General features: G+C 37.9%; 1 protein-coding gene across 1 annotated transcript in view; it reads left to right on the top strand.

The window, feature by feature from the left end:
• ERC1 (ELKS/RAB6-interacting/CAST family member 1) overlaps positions 1-24,906 on the top strand; it is a 294,006-nt gene that overhangs the window by 183,097 nt on the left and 86,003 nt on the right. The window contains exon 14 of the mRNA XM_082308445.1: positions 12,220-12,380. Coding sequence (XP_082164571.1) covers positions 12,220-12,380 — 161 coding nt within the window. The remainder of the gene's footprint in view (positions 1-12,219; positions 12,381-24,906) is intronic.

Raw genomic sequence — 24,906 nt, 5'->3', positions numbered from 1 at the left:
TCAGTGGGAAATTTTAAATGAGGTTAAGTATGTAGGTCTAAAAATTGCTATGTCTATATTCATACACTGTATCTTTTATCTTACACGGGGCAGGTTTCTCTGCTTTGCCTTTTGAGGAAAAAATAAAATACTGAATATTGTAATAGTAATGTGTTGTTTGAATGTATCGTCTTATGCTAATTCCTTTCTCCCACTATCTCTATAAGTTATTTCAGCAGGATTTAATATTCTTTCAGGCACATATTACATGTAAAATATGTTGATAGCAAGACTCCTGAAATTCTCTATCACATATGCCTACTTCAAAATTCATATCTGTTTATTAAGGGAAGATAAATATGAAATTGATTAATAACTCAACTAGAACCTCCTTCACGGTTCTCTCCTTTTTCCCCCTCTCCTATTCATCAGGATTTCCCTTTTGTAAGTACCAAGGCCTGCAGAGGTTTGCGTGTAGAGTACAGCCTCCAAGAGCCTTTTCTTTCTTACCTCTAAGTTACTGTACAGAAATTCTAGCCAAGTTTTGAATGTTACCTCTCATTTGCACTTCCATCAGACCACCATTCTGGTCCTGTTTTAACCTTCTAGCATATATTACTTAGACTACCTTTTCTTATAAGAATAGAAACTACATTTGCAACATAATTATTATATATTGGACCATAACCATTTGGCTGAGCATTCTGTTACTGAAATAGATCTAAAATATTTTCTAAAATACATTGAATGTTGGAATTATTTCATAGCACAAATCCTGACACATTAAGTTACTTCCGCAGGTCCCTGTAAATGGAAAATATAAAGTGGAATTTCTCGTGAACCACTTACCTATAGGTGCTTTCTGAGCACCATAGAAACATCAGAATTCTGACTGCTCTGTAACAGATGTTGAACGGTTTGCTTTTAATGAATGTTTTTGTCTCTTCTTCTGTATCTCCTAATGAGAAGTTTGATAAACCAAGTGACTGGAGATCAAGGCAGTAATCAAAGGTATGGTTTGGGGGTGAAGGTGCTGGACCCTCATTGCTTCCCGCTGATTTTTCTAAGCAGTTTACTTTCTCTTTGGCTGAACTTCTCTTGAATATTTTCTGCAAAGCTCCTTTCTATAAAAGTCTGCCAAACTCATTTTGGTTTTTGAGTGTATGTATATACATATATGTACAAAGTCATCTGTGTATTTAATTCATATTAAGTAAAAAAATCTATCCAAAAAGCTTATATTTTAATTTCTTTTACTGATATAAATTGTTTTAAGAGCTTTTTAACTCAGTTGTCAGCCTGAAGTATATTCTTACCATTGTTTTTCAAGAGAGACTTCTTTTTCATTCTTTTGTCTGATTATTTTCCTTTGGTTAGAGAAAATATTTTGGCTAGGTAAAGCTGACTGTGCACTGTGTCTTTGTCAATGAATACGTTTGCAGTCTTTTTTAGAAGCATTGCTTCTCCCTGAAGTTACTGCTTCTCCCTGAAGTTACTACTTCTCCCCGGGTATTTAAATGGATTACGTAGTATCTTCCTTTAAAAATACCTGGATTTGTATTGAGTCACGCTCCTTACATGGGAAGGGTGATTCAGTATGTAATTCCTTCTGTATTCAGTAACGTACCTTTTAAGAGGTGTAACAGAGTGGAATTTTTATTCTTTTCTGTCTTAGGTGTGTTCAGCTGTGCCTAGTTGGGGGCTTGGGGGATTTTTTTTTTTTTTTTTTTTTTTGCCTCCAGTAAAGAAGAATGAATAGGGAAAAAAAAACAATGAATAGAAAATCATGCCCAAAGACTTTGGGACAGAGATCTTTTTCTAACATTATAGGGGAAAAACTTCTAAACATTTTGGTTTTGTTTAATTTGTTGCACTCATTTAAGCTTGCGAAGTGGGCAAAATTTGATGACTTTTAGGAGAACTAGGGACACTGAAAGTATAATTAACCTCTGTTCCAAATATATGTTGAGCATTTCTCCATATATGTCACCTTTTCATTTAATGAAAGGAGAAATACTCATGGAAACTGTTGTAGAAATTTGGTGCAAATGCTGATTTTAAGATAATTTTGTCTGGAGTTTTATCCCTTTTTATTATTTAACAGATAAATATTCATTTCACATTATGTCTTTTTATTATAGTCAAGTATTCTAGACAAAGCTCTATCTTGGCATCTCTCTACCTGTTATATTATTTTCTCAAGTACCTACCCCTAGATAGTATTTTATTTGTTGCGGCTCAAGAGAAAAGCAAAGTCTTGAATTGCTTTCAAGTCTGATTTGAAGGAGAAAGTCATGCAGATTTGGTTACATTAGTGCTTGCTTGGAATTGTGAGGACCCAAGCAAATACTTGTGTTAATATTTGTTTAAAGCTAGTCTTGTGCTTTTTTCATTTGGAATTTCTTTTCCATCATCCAGTTGCATTCTTTAACTGTGATCTTAGATGCGTGATACAATAATGTGTAGATTAGAACATTAGAAAAGTTCTTTAGACTTCTACGTTAGATTCATAAATTTAAAAATATATACTCTCTTTCTGACATAATCGATTTTTCCCCAAAATCCATGAAGTGCAAGAAAAGAAGAGTGACAGACTTGAAGCTCATTAAATTGAGGATGCCTCTTCTTTTTGAAATGTTTCCTACTCACACAAAAGCTTCCAGACTTTGCTGGACTGCTCTTCACCATCAGATTCATTCAAACCCTTCACTGAATTTCAGCCCGAGTTCAGTTGGCTCAGTAAGGTGGGATTACATTTTAGGTATGATGGCTAGGTTCTGCTAATTGCTTTCTGTAGACTACAATGCTAAAGATTTGCTTCCACAAGTTAGTAGACGTAGAAACTTTCCTGGTCTTGCCAAAAAGACTGTACTTCTTCAGTTAGCCACATTTTCAACCTTCACGTTGCAATGCACGTGCTTTCACATAATATCTGTGCTTTCATATATTTATGTTCATGATCCTTAAGGTCTTTTGGGAAAAGAGCGGTAAAGTTGTATGTGGAATTAGCATAGCATTTTTTCACTACTTGTAGTGAGTTAATACATCATCCCAGAATTTTTCTCTTTGGAGAATCAGTCAATGCTATATAAAGTGGCAATCTATGCTATGCTATGTAGCACAGCATTAAATATTTACTTTGAATATTATTCAATTATGTCTAAACTGTCTGCCATGGTGACATATCCTAGTTAACCTGAAACTGTCTAAAATGCAGCAAAATGGAAATCAGCATGATCTACAGAAAGCTTGTGAAAAACTGCTGAAATCCTTGGGCAATTAGTCTGAGCTGAAAGGCTTCCTTTGGCCCAATTGCTACTGCTACCTTAGCTACTCTTAAATCACAGAGTAGATGTACCCTAAGAAAGGTTAAGTTATTTTGAAGATGTCCATGTTCAGTGTTGTGGCTGGAGTATCATGAATTAACCACAGTTTTAGAGATTTTGTTTGGATGTAACAAATTGTGCTACATGAGTGTGTGCAAAACTGTGCAGAATGTGCTGAATTCTAGTCTCTCTGCCTCTGTAGAGATTTTTAAATGGTGATCAGATTCCAGGGTTTTCGCAAGATTGTTATGCCTTGAGTTGTTTGTTATCCCTTGAAGTAGTGATTGCTGCTGTCTTCCCAAGGAGCTGGAGAGATTCATTGCTAGTCACAGAAGATAAACACAAGAGAGTTTCCTAAGACTGTAGAGCCACGTAAAATAAAACAGGACAGCTTCCTTTGGTCTGGTTGCAAGGGTTAAAAAGCATAATGAGAATACTTCATTGGATAATGGTTCCAGTTCAGGGAAACGCAGAAATAAAATTGTAGCTTATTATACTTTTCGGATATCAGAGACTACAACAGGTTTCTGTCCTCAATAGAAATCAGAATTCAGTTTTTCACTTACTTTTTCCTAGGCCTGACTCAAATATTTCGTATATGTTAAGCAGAGACAATTATTGCTTCCTTTTCAAGAGCTCTTGTCCCAGCAGTAGGCTGTTGCTTATTTATAAGGTTTATGGCCCTCATTTATGAGATACAACTGTCAAAGCTACCTCCAAACATCCTAACAGGACACATCTGTGACTTATTCAGTCCTAAAGTCTGGCAGCTCAGGAGTTTTCTCTTTTCCAAACATATGTGAATTTTGATACCTCCTCCTTCATACAAGAGCTCAGTGCTCTCAGAGTATGAGCAAAAAGCACTCTTGATTGATACTCAAGTAATGTACTCCTTGACAAAGACTCCTGTATTTCTGTGGGTTCTGCAGGAATAACATTGTAATGTCAGATATCATTTGGTCAGTCTAGTATTAGTGCTCTTCATTGCCTAGAGCCATCAGTGGAGACAGTAAGGAGCAACACAGCGCATTAACTCCTCTTCGCTATCAGATGCTTTTTTAATAATGAAAGTTTTTGTTGAGAGACCAACTCATGGAAACAAGAGACATCAGCTAAGTATCTCACTTTCACAGTGATAAGAAAATTTGCATTCAACTACAGTATCCTGCAGCTTTTCAGCCCATAGTCTTTTGTTCTCTCTCTTTATCTTTCTCCTCTCCTTTTTCCCAGTTAATAATGTAAGAATGGGACAGTGGCACCAGTTCTGTTAAGCCACCAAAGCACTGTATTTTATCCGGGATGCTGAATGTACAAAATCCTAACAACCTAAAAATCAAAGGCACAAAGACTTAGAAAGTTGCACACTAATGTAAAGAAACACAAAGTTCATCCCTAAAATTACTGCTGTATATTACAGATGATCAGAAGATCCTGCCTTTTCTCTGGAAAACTGATAATCCACCAGCCATTTTCACAGCTTTGACGCAAACTCCCCTCTTTATTGTGAGCAAAACAGAACTACTCCATGTGCGGTCTGCCACCGTCCTCTAATACTATACACAGTTGACCTTGGCAAAAGGGGTGCTGTATATCTGGCATCCTCTTTGAGATGGAGGTAAATGTGATGTATAGAAACATCTTAATTGTTGCACAATGTTCTGCTGTGTGTATTTCTGAGTGTCTTTAGATAGGATCTTCAACTAAGGAATTTCTACTAGTGAAGAAAAAAAGAAGGAAGTTTTTCACTTGTCTGCATAGGATCTTATGGCAATGTTCATTAACAGTGACCACACGGAACAAGTGAAGCAGTTATATAGGGTGATATGTATAGCGTAGGGAAGAACGCTCTCTCTAGGTGAACATCTGTTCAACTTAGGGTATCTTTACAGTGCCTACAATCACAGAATAAAAATGGAGGTAAAGGATCCTAACGCGTTACATATCTGCTTCAAAAGGATTGGTAGTGCTCACATTGTCATAGTAGAGAAGCCAGTAGCCATGACACATTCCTCTGTCCACCTGCAGGCGTATGCATACTCCTGCACTGGCGGTGGATAAGAGGGGCTTGAATTGGAGCCAGAGCTCCAGCCTTGTGTGGTGGGGCAGAGCCATTCTGCTTTATACCCTTCTGCTGACAGTGTGGCAGAGCTTTCAGCTGTTCTCCTGGTTGAGGGCTGAACTAGAAATTACATTTTAATTTTATCAGAGGAGGGGGGAAGATATTTCCTGTTACTGCTTACTTATTTCTCTCATTTTCATCAGATATTTTTAGCTCTCAAAAAGGTATGCCTAAGAGCTTTCCCAATATCTATAAGAATTTGAAAGTTGTTGCCTTCATTCAGAATAGCCAAGAATTTAGTTAAGTGTCTTGGATATAGTCTTTAAGAGTACCTAAAGCCACCCTACTGCTTTAACGAAAATGGGGCTATGATGAAACCATAATTCATTTCCCTCTTATTTTGTGTAAAGGTTTATTAGCTTGTGATTTAAGCAAACCATCTGGTCCTGCTGGCAATCCAAGTTATGTCAGACTCAATGCTTTCTCCCTGTAATATGTTACTTGAGGCAGTTAAATTACATACTTAAGTCCCAAGTCTGGCCTGTGCTTTTTCCATGTCTTAACATCTGTTCTGGGAAATTTTTCTGGGATCCAAACAAGTTTGCATGGAGCCAGAACTCTTGTCTTTGTCTTTCTTTTCATGTCTGTTTCTTTCCCTTCTCTCTGTCCTGCAGTCTAATCAGTTCAACTAACTAAAAGATAATGCAGAAATTTGCAGTCCCTTTATCATTTCAGTAATGTACACAGTGAAATGAAAAACAGTTTAAAAACTCAAGAGCTGTAGAAAAGTAGGAGACTGTCCTCTGAGAGAGTGAGTGATACTTTAAGAAATGTTATTTTTTTCAGTCCTTGTACTGTTCTCACTATTGACTTGTAATTGCAAGACTTTTTGTTTTGCTGGCCTAATTCATTTTGGGCAAAAGTACAGATTTCTAGTACATTTTGTCTTGTAATGCTGATTTCTTGTTTATACAAGAAAGGTCTATATTCAGAAAGCCAATAATTTTAAATATACAAGTTAGCCTGCTGAGGTAGTTTTGAAAATAAGATCTCTAGTGATTGATTTATACAATGCTCATGGAAAATGAATTGTTTGTGTTGGTATTTATATCTGTATTCTCTAAAATTTCATCATTTTGTATTCTGCCTGGAACTTTTGAGACACAATAATCAATATAAACAGCTATTCCATAGCCCATTGTGTCTGTATGAATACTGAAAGAAATATAATTTCTTTCCTTCAATCAGAAACATAAAAATGTATGCCTTTTCAGGCATGTAATTAAACATTAAACTGTATGTTTCCCATTTATCACTGCACGTAAAGTGCTGTATATCTGGTTTAGGTATAGGGCTCTTAGAATAATAGTCAAGTCCCTTTGTCATGCCCTTTGAGACTTTTAATTATGGACTGATATGCAGTCTTTTTTGCTTGATCAAAAGAAAAAAAAAAAGAATGAGGAAGGAAAAATAACAGGGTCAACAGATACCTTGGACCATCTGGATGGTTAAAACTTCATCTGAATCAGAGAAAAACCTCATGAGGTTCAACAAGGCCAAGTGCAAGGTCCTGCGCCTGGGTTGGGGCAATCCCCAATATCAATACAGACAGGGGGATGAAGGGATTGAGAGCAGCCCTGCGGAGAAGAACTTGGGGGGTACTGATAGATGAAGAACTGGACATGAGCTGACAATGTGTGCTTGCATCCCAGGCGGCCAACCGTATCCTGGGCTGCATCAAAAGAAGCATGGCTAGCAGGTCGAGGGAGGTGATTCTGCCCCTCTGGTGAGACCCTACCTGGAGTACTGCATCCAGCTCTGGAGCCTTCAGCACAGGAGAGACATGGACCTGTTGGAGTGGGTCCAGAGGAGGCCACAAAAGTGATCAGAGGGGTGGAACACCTCTCCTATGAACAAAGGCTGAGAGAGTTGGGGTTGTTCACCCTGGAGAAGAGAAGGCTCTGGAGAGACCTTATTGTGGCCTTTCAGTGTATAAAGGAGGCTTATAAGAACAACGGAGAGAGACTTTTTACCAAGGCCTGCAGTGACAGGATAAGAGGTAGTGTTTTTAAACTGAAAGAGGTTAGGTTTAAAGTGCACATAAGGAAGAAATTTTTTACAATGAGAGTGGCAAGACGCTGGAACAGGTTGCCCAGAGAAGTTGTGGATACCCCATAATTGGAAGTCTTCAAGGTCAGGTTGGACAGGGATTTGAACAACCCTGATCTAGTGGAAGGTGTCCCTGCCCATGGCAGGGGGGTTGGACCAGACGATCTTTAAAGGTCCCTTCCAACCTAAACCATTCCTTGATTCTATGAAAAAATTAATAACAGAGAGAAATACAGTCTCTTCTGCAAAGAGAGACTTGTTAATATACAGACAGGGAGAGCCTTATCTAACATTAACATAAAACTTTTTTTATAAAGTGTACCAGTGATTTGCTGTCCTTAATAAATATTATTTAAGCCAGTCATATACAGTTGAACTATGGATGCATTCATGTCCTGTCCCTTAAGGCTGGAAAGTTTTCCTTTGCAGTGTTTGTGGAGGGTGTTCTTTAGCTTTTTCCTTTCTCTTGATATGCACATAGCATATAAAAGTGGATTGCATGGGTCACCATTTCAGAATAGATCCTCTGCCACTGCAAATGTTTTTCAAGTGCATAGAATTTTGCTCCTTTCTTTGACATATTGATGACTTTGTCCATTGCCTCTTCATATTTGCACAGTACCACTGTGGTGAATTACATTATGTTACTAGCATTCATGATGCATTTGTTGCTTGGATGATGGCCCAAAACTGCTCTGCTTCTCTGACAAGGTGTAAGCAGAAAATTAAGCTCCAGAGCTATCTTCCTGAGAGGGCTATGGAGGCCTTTATCAATTTTCTGTGCAGTAGAAAAGTGCTCTTCAGGTGATCCTTCATCACTGAAGACAAAGTTCACAATGGAAAGAAAAAAGTAGCTGCTTCTACATTGCAATTTAAAAACACTTAAGCATTTGCGGATCCTGACGCTGCTTTACTTAGCCTGTCTGTCTGGATTGACCTTTGGTATTGGAGTCTTTGGGCCCTGATTTTACGAGGCAGCCAACACCAACCACATCTGTTGATGTAGCCTTCTTCCTGGCCTAAAATACCAGCTGTGTCTCAGAAATGTTCAGTAGTGCATTAGTTCTCCTCACAAAACGGGGAAATTTGAGCTTGCCTATCCTGATCATTAGTAACCTTTCCAGGAGCTAGTATGGAGGTTGGTAGGATCCCCAGCCTCAATGATATTTTGCATATCCAGTCCCTTTCTCAACTTTACTGTCTTTTTACTGACTTTTGGGGAACTTGACCAAGCTCTTCAGAAGAGAAGAGCTTACCCGATGGCCAGAAAAGCTTACCAGGAACCACCACATACTTGGAGATAATGTGGTAACTATATGTCTATGCAACAGCCTGTGTTCAGGGAGGTTAATATGATAGATAGTCTCCTGAAAAGGGTTTGATTTTTTAAATTGCATCATTTCTTCTATTTCTTTACAGGCTGCAGTTGACATGGTAGATAAAATTCTCCTTTTGAACTGCCTTTTCTCTCCACCTTGCTTTCATGCTTTCTAAGGACGTGTAATACTATGTAAAAAAATTGTCCTATGTTGATGTTTCCCTTTTCTGTTGCTTTGAATCCCATACTGATCTAATTTACACAGTTTGCCCTCCTTCACATGGTTTGTTCAGTTTCTTAGGAACTCTCTCCTCTAATGGAAACTTCATTCAGCTTCATGTTCTTCCTTAAAGATAAGCTGTCACCTGGCCAGGTCACTTAGGGCCTAAAAGCAATGAAAAAATAGTCTACATTTAAGTTCTCTGCAGATTCACCCTGCGCAGAATACGTTAAGACCTTTCAGGCCTGTCTACAGAAAATTGAATCACGGGCAAGTCATAGATAGTCAAAGATGTACTCTGCTTTATATACTATGATTTGAGCAGAGGGAAAAGAGAAGCGAGAGTGCACTCTTAACACCTTCTGAAGTGGAAACTTTCTAGTTGTAACTGACAGGGCACAAGCTTACCTACAGTTAAATTGAAAATGTCAACAGCATGTCTCTGAAAATGTCTCAACGCGCCAAGAACTCTGGCTTTTGGCAAATATTTCTTCTTTATTATATAATTAGCTGCTCTCAGGGAAAAAAAATCAGGGGTAGATTTGAAGTTTTTTGTATAGACTACATGAGATATGCTTGGCAAGCAGTTTGCTTCCAGTGAATATTCCTGTATCATTTCTCAGAGGACTTCTTACTGGGACATATACAGACAGGTCTGCACTAAGATTCAGAAGCTGCCAAATAAAATGTTTTGTTTTGTAGAAGTTTAATTGAAATGCTCCCATGGAATATCTATAACTTGATGAATCTGAACAATGAAGTTTTTATTGTGAATACAGTCATCACTGTTTTGGTGAACTTTGTTTTTAGTGAATCGCGTGACAAATGGTACTTGCTGGAGACGATGGAAGGTAATGGCAGTTCTGTGAACTAAGTTGTTGGCACAGTTTAAAAGCCACTTGCATTCTAGCCATTCCTAATACATGATTAGATCAATTTTCTGTTAACCTGCAAAAATATAGAATATAACCTTAGAATTAGAAGGATTGCCAAATGGAGCAATGAGAAAAAGATTAAGTACCTGCAATAACCACTACTGCAAAGTACTCCTGCAGAGTTAGATCTTACCACCTAGCACTAGGAGCCTTGGCCTAGATATCGGCCTCTAGCCTCGCTGTGTCTTCTTAACAGCATGGAGCTGTTATGTTACAGCTCTGCATGAAGCAAACCAGCCCTTCAGTGTTAGCATGGCAAATCTTGATGACTGGGAATGGAATGAAGGATGTCAGAAATCTTTCAAACCTGATTATGGAAAAGATGTTGCTTCAAAGATTGTTTTATCTTGGCAACTGAGAGATTGACACAAGCCGTTTTGATTGTTGCAGTTGGCTAGGGGCTTGTTTCTTTGACGTTGTTTTCTGTTGCAAGCAGAGGGTTTTGTAGTTGCTGTGCCTCTTTCCTTCATGGTTTTTTTTGAAAGTGTTTGTGTAGATAATTCTGATCCACCCAAAGGAAGCAGAAGCTGATATGCTGGTACACCTTCACGTCCCCAGCACGTTGCTGTTTTTCTAGGTATCAGTTTCCATCCTGGTAGTATTTTTGCTATTCATTGTTTTTGTAGTTTTTCTTTGCATTCTTTTCTTATATATTTCTCTGTTTTGTTTTATGGAGTTTTCTCTTTGTTTTAAAAATTGGCAGAGTTTATGATCTTGTTTTGCACACTAAACACCAACAAGACAGGAAAAGTTTGGTTGTGATATGCATGCTAGCCAGTTTGGACTATGGATCACTGAAATTCTCCTTCAGTCTGTTGGTTACTGGATGAATTATTGGTTGTACATTTTGAATAGTTTTTGATAATTGCATATTTTAAATTTTTCTTAATTTGCTGGACATAAGAAGAATGCTTGTTGTCAGCTGCATTTGAGTGGAAGTAGATAGGCTTTCTGCAGTAAGCACTGCACAATGTCTATGCTAGATTTTTATGAATCTGCTAATTCTGAATTGCAATGTTTCTTTCTCTATCACTGATTGAGGATGAAAACCAATCGTTATCCGTGTTTGTCCTCAGTCATTAGCTCTGCCTTTAGGAGTACAGGATTTATTAAAGGAAGGGGTGGTATGTTGCATACCTTCCATCCTCCAGCACCTGTATAGCGAGTGATGTGCCCAACTCTCTTTGTGAAAACATGTAAGTAGAAATTGAGCTTAATATATTACAGTAATTCACTTCCAGGATGGAGCACAAATTGATTGTTATGCAGGGATATAGATGCAATGCAGTGCTGTATTGTCATACTAAATTCATACAAATGCTTGGTTATGTGCAACAGCAGCATCTGAGTTTCTCCCATTTGAAGCACATTATAAAATTGTTTATGAACACTTGGTTGTGATAGAAAACCTATGCGGAAGAAGTCGGTGAAAGTAATGTGTGCTATTGAGCATTATTATAAAATTATTAAAAGAATATCCAGAGGTTCTTGTAGCTATACATGAGCATTTATTGTGGTTTTGCATGTTAATTAGTGATAAATTCTAGCTGAGACAGAACCTGCTCCAAGTGCAAAATAAAATATGACTATGTTCATTTGTGTATCATCTGTGCTAGAATTTACAATCATGTTAATTCTGAACCTTTCCCATTTGCCGAAGACACGAACATTGTTCTGCTACACCTTGTCTGCCATTGGCAACTCTTTGAATGTCTTTTATCTTGCTAAATCGCAAAACGTGCCTATAAACATTGTTCAACAGATATTTTGAGGGAAGTAGCCTTACTTACATCTTCATGGGAACCCAGTCCTCTTCCTGTTCAGGAAACATTACCTTCGTTCTTAAAGTGGTTATGTAGTTTTTCTTTCGGCATCATTTATAATGAAAGTTTCTTATACTTTTGGTATATTATCGATGTATTCCATTTAATACCTAGCATTTTTGTGGGCTAATTTTAATATGCATAGGCTATCCTTTTATCCTTGTGGTAATTTTCCTAAAATAGAAATACTGAAGAGTATTTGTAATTTGGTATTTTAATGGTAACATTCCAGTGACCAGACTATGTTAATTCACAGACTGTAATGTTGCTTCAATCAAGTGTAGACATACTATCCACAGCACTAGATGATGATTCCAGTCTACAGAAGTGTTATGCACTGTACATGCACTGGTACTCTTTGTGCTCCAATTTAGTTAGGACATCTAGTAAGTTCCAGCTGATCACATTACACTATTTTTCTCTCCTCCTGTCTTCCCTAAAATGTTTTAGGTAGAAGAGCTGATGATGGCCATGGAGAAGGTTAAGCAGGAGCTGGAGTCAATGAAAGCAAAATTGTCCTCTACACAACAGTCTTTGGCTGAGAAGGAAACCCATTTGACCAACCTACGAGCTGAAAGAAGGAAACATTTGGAGGAAGTCCTGGAGATGAAGTAAGTGTTTCTTTTATTGTTTGTAGGCATGATTTATTGATATCTCTGAATTCTCTGATCCCTGGTGTTCTAAAGACAACCACTGTGTGAATATGTCTTTATAGATAGCAGCTATCTATGTAATCAGTTGATCCTTCAGAAGTTACTTCTGACCAGGGTCTACCTACATTACTTTTGCACTTTCTTTAGAGCTCAAAAACATTTCTTCCTTCTGATCGTTTGCAGTAGACTACTATCATTTGCACAATAGCATCGTCAAAGATCCTAAACAGTTATTGGGACTCAGTTATTTTGTGTGAATGTGCCATCTTGCTTTGGGTAGCCTATAATCTACTTTAAGGTAAGACACAAGTCAGTGTAGCAAATGCCAAAAAGGAAAGAGGGAAGAGATAAACATAATATCAGGTAGTCGTAATGCTAAAATCAGACTGCAGATGTCTGGTCTGCTAAAGTATTTTTCAAACTCATGCAGATGATGCATTAGCACTGGAACAGTTTGAAATTCTCTATCAGTCGGACTTCTCTTGTTGTCTTTCTGTAAGGAGGCCTGAATAAAACCAAGCTTTGAGGAGGTGGGGAGAAGTGAGGAATTAGTCTTCTAAGGCTTAAATACTTCCTAATTTCTGACCGTGCATTATAGATAAATAGTTATCCTTAGTTCAGGGAGACATGAATCCATTTAGTGCAGTGATGGATAGTGCTGCTAGCAGTTCATTAGAAACACTTTCAGTTGTTTAGCCAGCCCTGAAGAGAAGGAACATTTTTATTGGCAGGACCAGCAGTGGTTCCTCCACTGTGGTTTTGTGAGCCATTATTTATTTATTTAACTTTTCTACGCTAGCCTCTCTCCTTTTCTTTTTTTTTAATGAAAGGATAGAAAAACAGCTGTTACAAAATGGAAAGAGAGGTGGCTTAGATCTTGAAACTCTAACTTAGGAGTGCTGTATAACATGGGCCAAGCCTCCCCAGCTTCATATTCAGCTGCAACAGTCTGATCTAGACCTGGCATAAGGATGTTGGAAGACTGCAGTACTTAAAAGCCGCACTTTTTATTTTTAATAAAAAATTTTATTGAGCTATAAATTTGACTGCCTTGAGAGATGGTGTGTTGGGGGATGGGAAGAATAGCTCTTAAGGTGATGTGGGAATCCAAAGCAACTGGAGATATATCCCATATCCAATCACTTGGCAGTACTCCCTTCTGCCAAACTACTCTGCCAAACCTTCTCACTAAAATATACACGTAGTGTACAGTATATCCTGAAATGTACTTGGAATTGTGTAGTTCTAGAGCGTTTAATATAACTACCCCCTTCTTTTAAATGATGACCTTTCTTAGCTGAGTAAGTTATTGTTGGAAAGTTGTTGTACTGAAACGTAGTATCAGGAACTGCATAAACTGGTAGATCCATTGTGCCTCAGAAGGAAGAACAACACTGGAGAGAATGGTAATGCTGTCAGCACATGGAGAGAAAGATGGAAAAAACATTGCGTTTGTATAGTTAACTAGCTGAGCATGTTTTAGTCATAGCTGGTCTCTCTTAAAGTTCTACAAAGCTGCCAAAGCTGCTCCAGACTTCAAAAAGTCATCCTCACCATGAGGCTCTGTTGCAAACAAGTCTCTGCTGAGGGCTCCTAGTCAATTAATTATCTTATATTTATATACAGAAACTCCAGTATATTCTTTGTTGCCCTACTTTCCCAGCTTATGCCTTTTATGAAAAGCACTCTTCTCATCTGTTTTCTAGCTTTGCAAAAAGTTTCTAATGTTGTTAAAACATTTCTTACTATTTCAAATCAAAAATAACAGTAATTGAATGAGTGGTCAATTTTGTGAAGGAGTTAGCTGGTCTTGGTATCCTTAATGGAAAACAATAGCTGTTGTACAGCCACTGTTCAAAGATACAGTAAAGCAATATTGTTTCCCACATTTTAGGGCATACTTCACTGGGAAAAGTTTGAGGTGCTCAAAAGCAGCACTGGTTAAGATTTGACAGACATGTAAGTTTAACAGCCTGGGCCCTTTAGTCAGCTAATGGGGCAGGGGAGCATACAAGAAAAATAGCTTAGGAAACGCTGCTTTAGGAGATTCTAGATATGGACTGAAAGAAAGTGTTAAAGCAACAAGAGGACTCCAGAAAGTTACCTCTGGGTTTTAATAGGAAGTTGTTAGATATTATGTTAATGAAAATATATATTTAAAATACTGTTTCTTAGAGTAGAACTTGTGTTTACTACTGACTTTGTAACCCTGAGAAGATCATTTCACACTCCTTAGGGAATACTGTGGCACTAGAATAGCACAAGTGTGAATTATTCCAAGGAAGAAATTTCACTCCTTAAAGAAGTACTATGTATTTTGAAGCCCTCTTCCTTTAAGTCTAATATTTTCATTTTCTTTAAAAAAAAAAACTTTGTTGTAAATAATTACGAGAGAGGTAGATAATGGTCTCTCTATTTATATCACCAAACATGATCTACTGTAAAAAAATACTAGTGAACTGCTAGGATTTTTGTTTTGTTATGTTTTCTTTAAGAAGTTCTAATGTTTCCATCATTCACAGCAAATCCTTTAAATTAGGCAGGAATAAAGTGCTGTCTACAGAGAAATCTCTGTTCTTTGTCCCATAAAAACCTGCTTAGGCTGAGCTGAGTTATAAACTGTTGAAAATCACCAGTTTTCCTTTCCCTTTTTTTCTCCTGGTGTTGTCAGCAAATTTTGGCAGTGTGTGAAAATAACCGAGCACAAACAGTCTAATCTGGGGCCGAGCTCATGCAATTGCCAAAACTGTAGCAGCGGACACTGCACTTATAGGGAAGGGGAACAGACACTTTGTCTGCATGTAGAGAAGAGATTTTTTTATTTTATTTTTATTTTTTTTGACTAGGCAGGCCTTTTGTTATGGTCAGAAGGACCAGAAGATTCTTCTTGGTCATCTGCTTCGGGGCTGAAAAGCCCCAGTTGGAGCATTTCTCAATCTGTTCTTTCAGACCTGGAAAACTGTCCAACAGCCCTTTCCTGAATTATGCCTTCTCTTGCTAATTGCAATTGCTGCTAGCCCTATAATTCAAGGGATGCAGACTTGCATAATGTAGTTGGCGCTTCAGAGTTGAATCCTTCATCCTGCTGGCAAATAACAGAAAGATTAATATTTGTCCAAGAATAATTTGCTATCCTCTTTTTTCTTTAAAAATAATCATGGATATTGCAGACGAATGAATTGTTATAATGGAACATAATTTATGTTTCAAAATCAAGCTGCCAAGAAATGTCTTTTGATTTCTTATGTGACTTTACATGAGTGGTCTTTTGAATATTTATCACAGTAGTCTCGAATTACATGAATACATCCCACAGACAGTGTTTTGTTTGATACAGAGTGTAGGTGGTGATCAGAGATGAACTAGGCCTGTGTAGCTTAATGAAGCTGTTCATTCTATTCCTTCCTTATTTCATCTCGGAGTTGGAAGTCCTGCTGAGAGCTACATGAGGGCTACTATTAAAAATAAGATGCCAACCTAGGCAGTGCTATGCAGGAAGACTGTCCATCCTTATCTCTGCTACAGTTCTCCTGCATGATATGCAAGTCACTTAAAAATATTTGTTAGATGGTTGATAAGTCCAGGTGTTCATTTTCTGGCTATCAGTTAAGAAAAATACACACACATGCACACAAACACTCACAACTGAAAATGAAGTCAGTGGAAACTGAGGCTGTTTATCTTCTGAAAAGTTCATCCTCTCAGCAATAAAGCAGTATTGTCTGGAGGTATGAGTATGAGGTTGAAATTGAAAGTAGTCCAAAAGAAACTGATTAATTGGCACATAGTTTATTTGCCAGAAAAATAATTTCAGTTGATCCAAAATGAGGTGTGAAGTAATTTCAAACACAGCAAACAGTTTAACCAAACAAAAATGTTTCAGGTTATGTGCACCCATAGTGAACAGAACCAGGAAAAAAAAAGAAAAGTATCAATGTCCATCCAATGATAACTTGTCAGCTCATCAGAAATTGTCTTCTTGGAAATTAAAGCTTTTTTTTTTTTTGTCATTACTGAAATTATGGTTTATGCCTATGGTTTAACAACAGTTCTCCAGAGGAGAAGTTATTCCTAGTTGCAGAAGTACGTGTATGTTCTACATGTATAAACAGTTGTCTCTGTAGTTTGAAGTCACTTCACATTTGTTGTCAGTCCTACAAAGCAGTAATATGTTAACCTTGTATCTGCAAGCTATGGCTTTCTAGGCCCAATGCAAACTCTTCATCATGTTCGACTGGACTGTAAGGTCTCTCAGGCACTTGGTGTATCAGACCATCATGTGATTGCAGCAATGGTACCAAAGCACCTCCTATAATTACTGTGTGTGAAATTAAATAAGTTAAAATCCCACAGAGGGCACTCCATGTCTGTAGGATTTACTGTCTGGGGCAAAGCTGAACAAGTGCATCTGCATCAGTCCCTTTTTTTTCTCCTATAAGCTTAGATTTTTTTTTTTTCTTAAAAGTGTCTTTTTCAGGGCACACAGTGAAAATGAATGCAAGAATATCCTATTACCATTGTTTTGTCCTTTTTGATTTTCAAGCATAAAATATATAACTATATATGTTTATTTTAGTTCTATATGGTCACCTGGTTAGATTTTGACATTTAAGTTGTAAAAAGTTCAGTTGCAGTAGTCTGAAATGTGAAAATTGGAAATAAACTGACCGTGGAACTGCTGTTAATCTCCAAGTGAATCACACAAAATCCAATAGAAAAGCTGCAATACAGCGTGTAGATATACTGTATGTTTTTTAGGGCTAAAGTTTATTTATTGAAAGGCCAGAATTTTTTTTTTTTTTAACTCCACTGTTCTCCTCACTGTAATGAAACATTAGGCTTTTCATAAATGTAATTGTAGAGCTTGGTTACCTTCAAATTTGGTGGCTTCTGCTATTATTTTTTAATTCAGGTGAAAGCTTGAGAGAAAACATGATCTCTTTTGCACTTTTTTCCTCTTGGCAATTAAGGAATGAAGCCTGTTACCCTTTCTGTCCTCCTGTGTTGTCAATGAGCCTTCGAGCGCTCTGAGACGCTCAGTGTTGTGGCAGCATTAGAGACAGCCTTCCGCTTCGTTTTCAGTGCAACTGATACTAGATGTCCTGAATCATGGAAATAAGCAGAAAACCTTAACTGGATTATGGGCAGCAGTACAAAACTGGTCGGTCAAACGATTCTCATAGGTGAGGGAGCTATTAAACTCGAATCTCAAAGTTTCACAGAAAGAATAAACTGCAAAGCAAAGAAGCAGGACCTTCAGCGAAGCCTATGTAAATAAGGTGCCCCATATGAGCACACACAGAATTAGGTTCTTGTAGTTAATGCTGTTTCTTTAAGTACGGGGAAGTTATGTTTATCTTTTGTAACTGGTTTTTACTCTTCATCTTCCTTGAAAAACTTTTTCTTCTGTGGCTTTTTCAGATACTAAAATCTCAGCACGACATGTCACAGTCCCTTTCTGTTTTGTGATAAAACCTCCATATCTCATTTTATCTTGATTTCTATGGTCCCCAAGAACAGTCTTGTAGAGAGAAAGTACTGTACTATCTTAATGAGCCATGACAGGCCTGGAAGCAAGACCAACTGCTGAAAAGTACACCAGGTGGTGTTAAAGGGGTTTGTTCCACTCGGTAATTGCTAAGACTATTAATGTTGTAGGGAGGAGTTGGGAAAAGGAGGTCCAGTCATTAACTTCCGGAGAATTTAGCTACACTGTGCTCTTGTTTCCATGCCTTTCCATGGGAGATATTTTTTTCCTTCTGGATATGTTTTCCGGGGACTGGGTTTAGTGTAAGCGATCCCTTCGGTAATTCTTGGAACATAGTTTTCTAGATGGTGAAAGGAAATTAGACCTCTTTCAAGTGAGAATGTGAAAAACATAGCATATAGCCTCAGTGTTAAGAATGCAAGAGTTTTGTTATGTTTTTTCTTTTCTGTTAATAGATCACAGCATTCTTACAGAAATTGCCATGAAAGATCTCATCAGTAGAGATATTGGCATACCTACACGGAGTATTAAAATGTGTAATTTTTTTAGGCTTACGCAATCCTAGCACTAGTGACGAATACCCTTCTTGTCTTTTCTCAGTTTGCTAGTTCATTATTGCAAACACACTAGGACAGCAGGTGCAGCACAAGATAATTTCGTGGAAGTCATTAGTGCCCCATGTTCTTTACTGCCCAAAGGGCGTTGCTTTGGGAGAAGTTTGTTTTTAACCTGCATGCATGTTTTTAACCTGCATGCAGTTCATCTTATCTAAAAGAATAACAAAATTATGCTTTTTTCTAGAAATAATTACTCAGCTAACCCAATGAAACTGGTAGAGGAATGGAGAGAGTGATGGTTTTATTTTCACTAATGTATGAAACAGATGCTTGTAAGATAGCTCCAAGGGCACTTGGAGGCATACTGCCTTCTGCTAGCTAATTCTCTGTGCCTTTTCCAGTACAAAACACTGTTCTTCCACTATATTCTGACATACACTTTGTGTAATTAAATACATTGAGAAGTTCTGTCAGAAGTAAAGGCTTATCTGTTCAAGAGAGTGTGTGTGATTTTCCCTTGGGTGTATGAATCCTCCACTCTACTTATTTCTAGAAAAACACTGACAAGAATAGATTTCCAGGTCTTCAGTATGCCTTTTTTATTGTTTCTATATACACATATACACAACAAACATAAATATGATTGTGATTTTTGTTTTAAAATACGCAGCAGTGTTTTGGCTCAGGATTGGTAGCAACAGTAGATTTCCTATGCTAGCTCTTTCAGCTGCATCAGTGATTCCTGTCGCCATCCCTAATCCATCTATAAGATTCTGGGGCTTCCCGGGGTGTTACTGAGCTAAACCAAATCAGGCACTTTTTACTTTCTGTTAAAGTCAAAAGAACCGTGAGTTCCTTAGGGTGCTTTTTCCCCTTTTATAAACGTGCACTGTAAATAGTGATGCATATAAATCAACTCTGTGAGCACTACATATTTCATTAAATACAGTCAAGTTGTGGGTTAATAGAAGGTCCAAGTGAAAATATTATGGTATCTCATTGCATATATTGTAGATTTAATGTACTGTGAACAATAGTAGCTTTGAGCCATTGTAAATCCCATCCGGACATCGTCAACATAGTCCAAAATACAAGGAGGGAAATCTCAAAGGTTAGATGTGCTCATATGGCCACTGTGCATATGCAAGTCATTCTTTTATTGTTTTTAAAATAACAGTGTAGCTTTGCGGGATGTAGGTAATGCAAAGTCTAACTTCAGACTATTTTCTGGAGTTGAACAGAAATTCCTTTTTTGAAATTCAGGTCAATTTGCTTTAATTACAGAAATAACCTCTGAAGCAAGTAATTACTTCCCTACAGTCCTGGAGGACAACAAGTGGGAGTTGTGTAAGAAAAACTGGAGAAATGAGTCAAGCCATTGGCAGTCCCTGCAATTTTTCATACTGTAGAGGAATATTCAGTATATTGTTTTGTTTTCCTCCCTTCCCAAACAATACTTTTGAGTTCTTTTATGCAAAATAAAAAACACCATCTGCAAGTCTATGGAATTTCTGAGAAAACGCCGTAGTGAGAGGATTTGGGAGTTCTTGGTTTGTCTGGTGGTATCTTACAATCATAGAATCATTTAGGTTGGAAAAGACCCGTAAGATCATCGAGTCCAACCGTTAACCTAGCACTGCCAAGTCCACCACTAAACCATGTCCCTAAGCACCGCATCTACCCGTCTTTTAAATACCTCCAGGGATGGGGACTCAACGACTTCCCTGGGCAGCCTGTGCCAGTGCCTGACTACCCTTTCGGTGAACAAGTTTTTCCTAATATCCAACCTAAACCTCTCCTGGCGCAGCTTGAGGCCGTTTCCTCTTGTCCTATCACTTGTTACTTGGGAGAAGAGACCGACCCCCACCTTGCTACAACCTCCTTTCAGGCAGCTGTAGAGAGCAAGAAGGTCTCCCCTCAGCCTCCTCTTCTACAGGCTAAACAGCCCCAGCTTCCTCAGCCGCTTGTGCTCTAGACCCTTCGCCAGCTTTGTTGCCCTTCTCTGGACACGCTCCAGCACCTCGATGTCCTTCTTGTAGTGAGGGGCCCAAAACTGAACACAGCACTCGAGGTGCGGCCTCACCAATGCCGAGTACAGGGGCACTATCACCTCCCTGGTCCTGCTGGTCACACTATTCCTGATACAAGCCAGGATGCCATTGGCCCTCTTGGCCACCTGGGCACACTGCTGGCTCATGTTCAGGCAGCTGTCAACCAACACCCCCAGGTCCTTTTCTGGACCTGGCGGCTCTCCAGCCACTCCTGCCTTGTGGGAGGCCCACTCCTCCCTTGTGTGCAGTGCAAGTGACTACATATAACAGGAGTTAAAAACATGAAAATTGACCAGAACTGTTAATTTAGAAATCCTAAAAGATGACACTAAGCACCCTAGAAGTATCTTTCTTTAAAGTATAATCCTGTCATTGCTATTGAGTCACTTCTCCCTAGTCCAATATCTAGTGTTGTAGTTTATGCAGGTTACAGGATAAAGAGAACTATCTATCTTTCCTGGTGCTGGGAGCTACTATGTATAGGATTGTAGGGAAGACTGAAAAAGGATTTGACACAATGTCATATTTAGTGTTCCCTAAAGCCCCTTTTATAGCCCTTCCTCAAGCACTAAATAGATACAGCTATAGCTTTCTGTAAACCTATAGTTCTTTTTCAGTCTGCTAGCATTTTAAAGCTTTAAAATTGATGTCAAGAAAACATTGAAAACTAAAGGACCACACTAGTTTATTTCCACTATGTAATCTAGGAGTCAAGCTTTCCATATGAGGTTAAACTAAATGATGTAACTGGTATTTGCTATACAATCTAAGAATCAACTAGTTTGATCATTTAGTTTAATTTAATGAATAAAGATTTAAGGCCACCAATACTTTTGTGAAAAGATGACTGCTGCAAGTAGCTTTGAGCAGCCAAGGATTTCATCAGCCTACCTTCAGTTCTTAGAAAGTTATTGGAGTAAATGATAAAAAATATTATTTGTAAATGCTTAGAAAATAGTAAAGTGTTAAGTAACAGATAAGCTAAATTTGTTGAGACTACATCATGACAAATCAACCAGGTGTCCTCATGTGCCAGGGTCATAGTTTTGGTAATACAGTAGATGAGATATGTTTTGATCTCAGGAGGGTTTCTGTCACTGTCTCACAGAACTGTCTCATCAGCAAAGTAGGGATTATATTCCTGATTAAACTACTATATAGTGAATAAGCAGGTAGCTGGAAAATAATTAATATGATATGGTTTCCTTAGAGATTTCTCTCAAGTCTGCTAGTGTTCAAAATGTCCGTTAACAAAGCAGCTGACAAGCCAAAGGGTATGTATTGCCAAAATGCCACGGTGGGTGTTCAGGCATTTTGGGGAACAATATGATAATTCAAAATTATCTCAATAAAGTGAAGTTCTAGGAAGGCTGTAGAATACTGTTCCCTGGAGGTTTTTACAAACAAATTACACCAACATATCACAAATAGCTTAAATATAGTTGAACGTGCTTTGGGGCTGGGTTAGATGAAATTGAGGATAAGGGAGGGTGTTATCTTGCAGTTTTTGTGCTTTTTCAGCAGAGATCATATATTTCCCTTAATGATAGTCTGTAAGAACCAAAAATGTATCTTGTACAAATACACATATTATATGCATGAGCTTGTTCTACATATTATGTGGACTTGGTTCTCTCTGTTAATACTGACTTTGGCTTGCAGATTCAATTTTGAAAGAGAAGTTTTGCTCTTCTAAGTAATCCATTTTGAGTATTCTTCATGCAAAGGAAACCTGTTTTTTTATTGAAAGAAGTAAAACATCATTCAATTTGTTGATTCAAGGTAACTGCAAAATTCTTTCTGCCTTTCAAGCCCTCAGTAGGGAGGAAATGTGAAAGGGTTAGGTCTGGTTAGGTTATAAAGAATGCCAAGGAGATATCTGATATTTGGAGAAAGCCTTTATGACCTCAACTAGCCACATTTTCTTCAAAAATATTAATAATGCAACTATTAATAATAGTACTTTGCAGTTTAGTTCTTTTGATTGAAGGATCTTATGTGTCAAAGTCTTACTTTTTATAAAAATGGAGAAATACTATTGTTGTTACTCAAAGGAATAAGCTGAAAACAAAAGCATGAAGTGACTCGTTCACCCATGGCCAGTGATGTCAGGAATCAAAATCTGAAGATACTGGGTTTGTAGGTTTTTAAATATCATAATGTTTGAGACACCAATGTTTAATAGGAAATGTTATGCATGTAAGATAGCTACAACTTCATTTATTTCTGTATTTTATCATGTTCTCATACAGATCCTTTCTACATCCTCGTTTTTTCTTTATTATAAGTCTATACATAAAATTGAGTATGCTTACCTTACCACTTTAGTGCTGTAATTGGAGAGAAGCAATCTGTTCTTTTGCTAAGCTGATCTTCAGATTTGTCTGGCTTGCTAGATTCCCATTGTCAGTAAGGGCTTTGGTTTGGAGTTTGAAAAAATAGGTTAATTTAGCCAGGAGATGTTAATTTAAAACAAAAACAAATACATTTTTGCCTTGCCTTGAAAAGTATGAAGCTGGCTTTGGACTACAGTTTCATAGGTTTTGTGACAAATGAGGCATGAAGCAAATTGGCAAACCCACAATGTCCAAAGTACAGTGGTACAGTGTGCTCTCTAATTCCCAGCCCTAAAGATCTCGGCAAAGGTCGCAAATTAAACAAAGTCAAAATTAATCAACTCTACAATCAAAATACAATCATTAAGGCTTTCATTTACTACAAAGAAGCATTTGTGAAAGAGGCACTGGAGCAAGTTCTTTTGTGCAGTAAGGGAAAATCAACAGCAAGGTGTCAAACAGAAAAATGAAACCCTGCAGGTGAAGCTGTCTTTGGAGCCAAAAGAAACCAGCACTTATGCAGAAATGCAAGTAAACTGTTGGAGAATGGAAAAGGTGTTTGGTGCTGAGCTCCAGAGGGTGTCAACGTTGCATTTGGCCCTAACAGACGAAACCTGTGGACTGGAGTCATGCACTGGAGTCATGCACAGCCCCTTAAAGCAACCTCTCACCAAGGCTTCACTCCAGTGGTCTCAACCGCTGTAGCTTTTGCCTCCTTTACAACATGGAGTGTGGGTGTAGCACTTCCTCTGTGTGGGAAGTTGAAAAGTACAGTCAGGGATGCGTAGAGACACCGTAACTGACACCACCTTTCTTTATGTATTTTGTGCCCTCATTTTGGGGAGACTTTGTGATGTGTATGGATACATCTCCATTGTCTCAAGTACCTTATTTATACAAATGCTGAATTTCTTGTTCCATTTTATGGACAAGTGCGCTCTCAGTGCAACTTTAATACAACTAAGTGTAAGAAATTCTTCTTTTGTTACCTGTTTCTGAAACAGAATTTGTAGACGTTTAAGGAAAATAGTTTTAGAGGGACAGAAATTACACTGGGCAACTCTCTGGTTTTCATCTCAATAATACAAATAACATAAAAGCTTTATTCGCATACATGAGAGATGCATTATCCTTTAATAGATCTTTGTTCTGCTTTAATTTTCTGTTTTACTAACTGATAAAATACCGATGTGGAATTAATATGTAAATAGTCTAGTAAGTTACACTTTATTCACACCAGGGAGTCCTAATAATGAAATATATGCTTTTTCGTGTACACCTATCTTAGCCCAATTTCCGTTACCCTTTTTCCTGGTGCAGAAACTCAGGTGTGGGCAATGTGCATGCATCACTTGTGTTTTGTTTCACTTGCCTAGAGTATGGGTCATTCTTATTTTATAAATAAGTATAATTAATTTTCTGTAGATTCTGATAAGCTCTATAAGTTTCTTAGCAGATGAGTGATTTAATGATAATTTAATGTATTTGCAAGGTGGTAATACTTGTTTAAGAACTGCTGGGTTCTAATATGAAGCATGGAATAAAACCCTCAACTCTTCTTTCAGAGTTGGTCTACTCCCTGTTCCACTGCCAAGTCATATTTGAAGCACTTGTACATAAATCAGCAGGCCATCATCAGGAAATGCCTGCTTGGAAAAGGTGGAAAATTTGACTCCTCGTGACCAACAGTCACAGATTTTAAGTTAAACTTTCATCGCCATTCTATATACTGATATGGCTGGTCTGGAACATACGTTGTGAAGGACAAAATCTACCTTTTTCAGTTGCTCTATTCCCAAGGAAATCCTACAAGTCTTAGAAGAAGTCTTTTAAAAATATTAACTGAAGGAACACACGCAAAAAAATCCCATTCCTCTTTGCAATTCATGCACTGCATTTGCACATTTTTCTAGTTTATGTCTTAACTATGTGTTTTGATTTGAGGTAAGAGTTAGGATAGTCTAGTGGAAGTATTTCATTACCTGACTTCTCAGCCCTTCCAGCTGAACTTGGTGGCAGTCTGCTGGGACTTGGAAATACACACCTACACCT

The sequence above is a fragment of the Platalea leucorodia genome (genome assembly GCF_965183815.1).
Source record: "Platalea leucorodia genome assembly, chromosome: 4".
NCBI classification, from domain to species: domain Eukaryota; kingdom Metazoa; phylum Chordata; class Aves; order Pelecaniformes; family Threskiornithidae; genus Platalea; species Platalea leucorodia.
The sequence above is the reverse complement of the archived record's forward strand: the minus strand, read 5'-3'. Positions and strand labels throughout refer to the sequence as shown.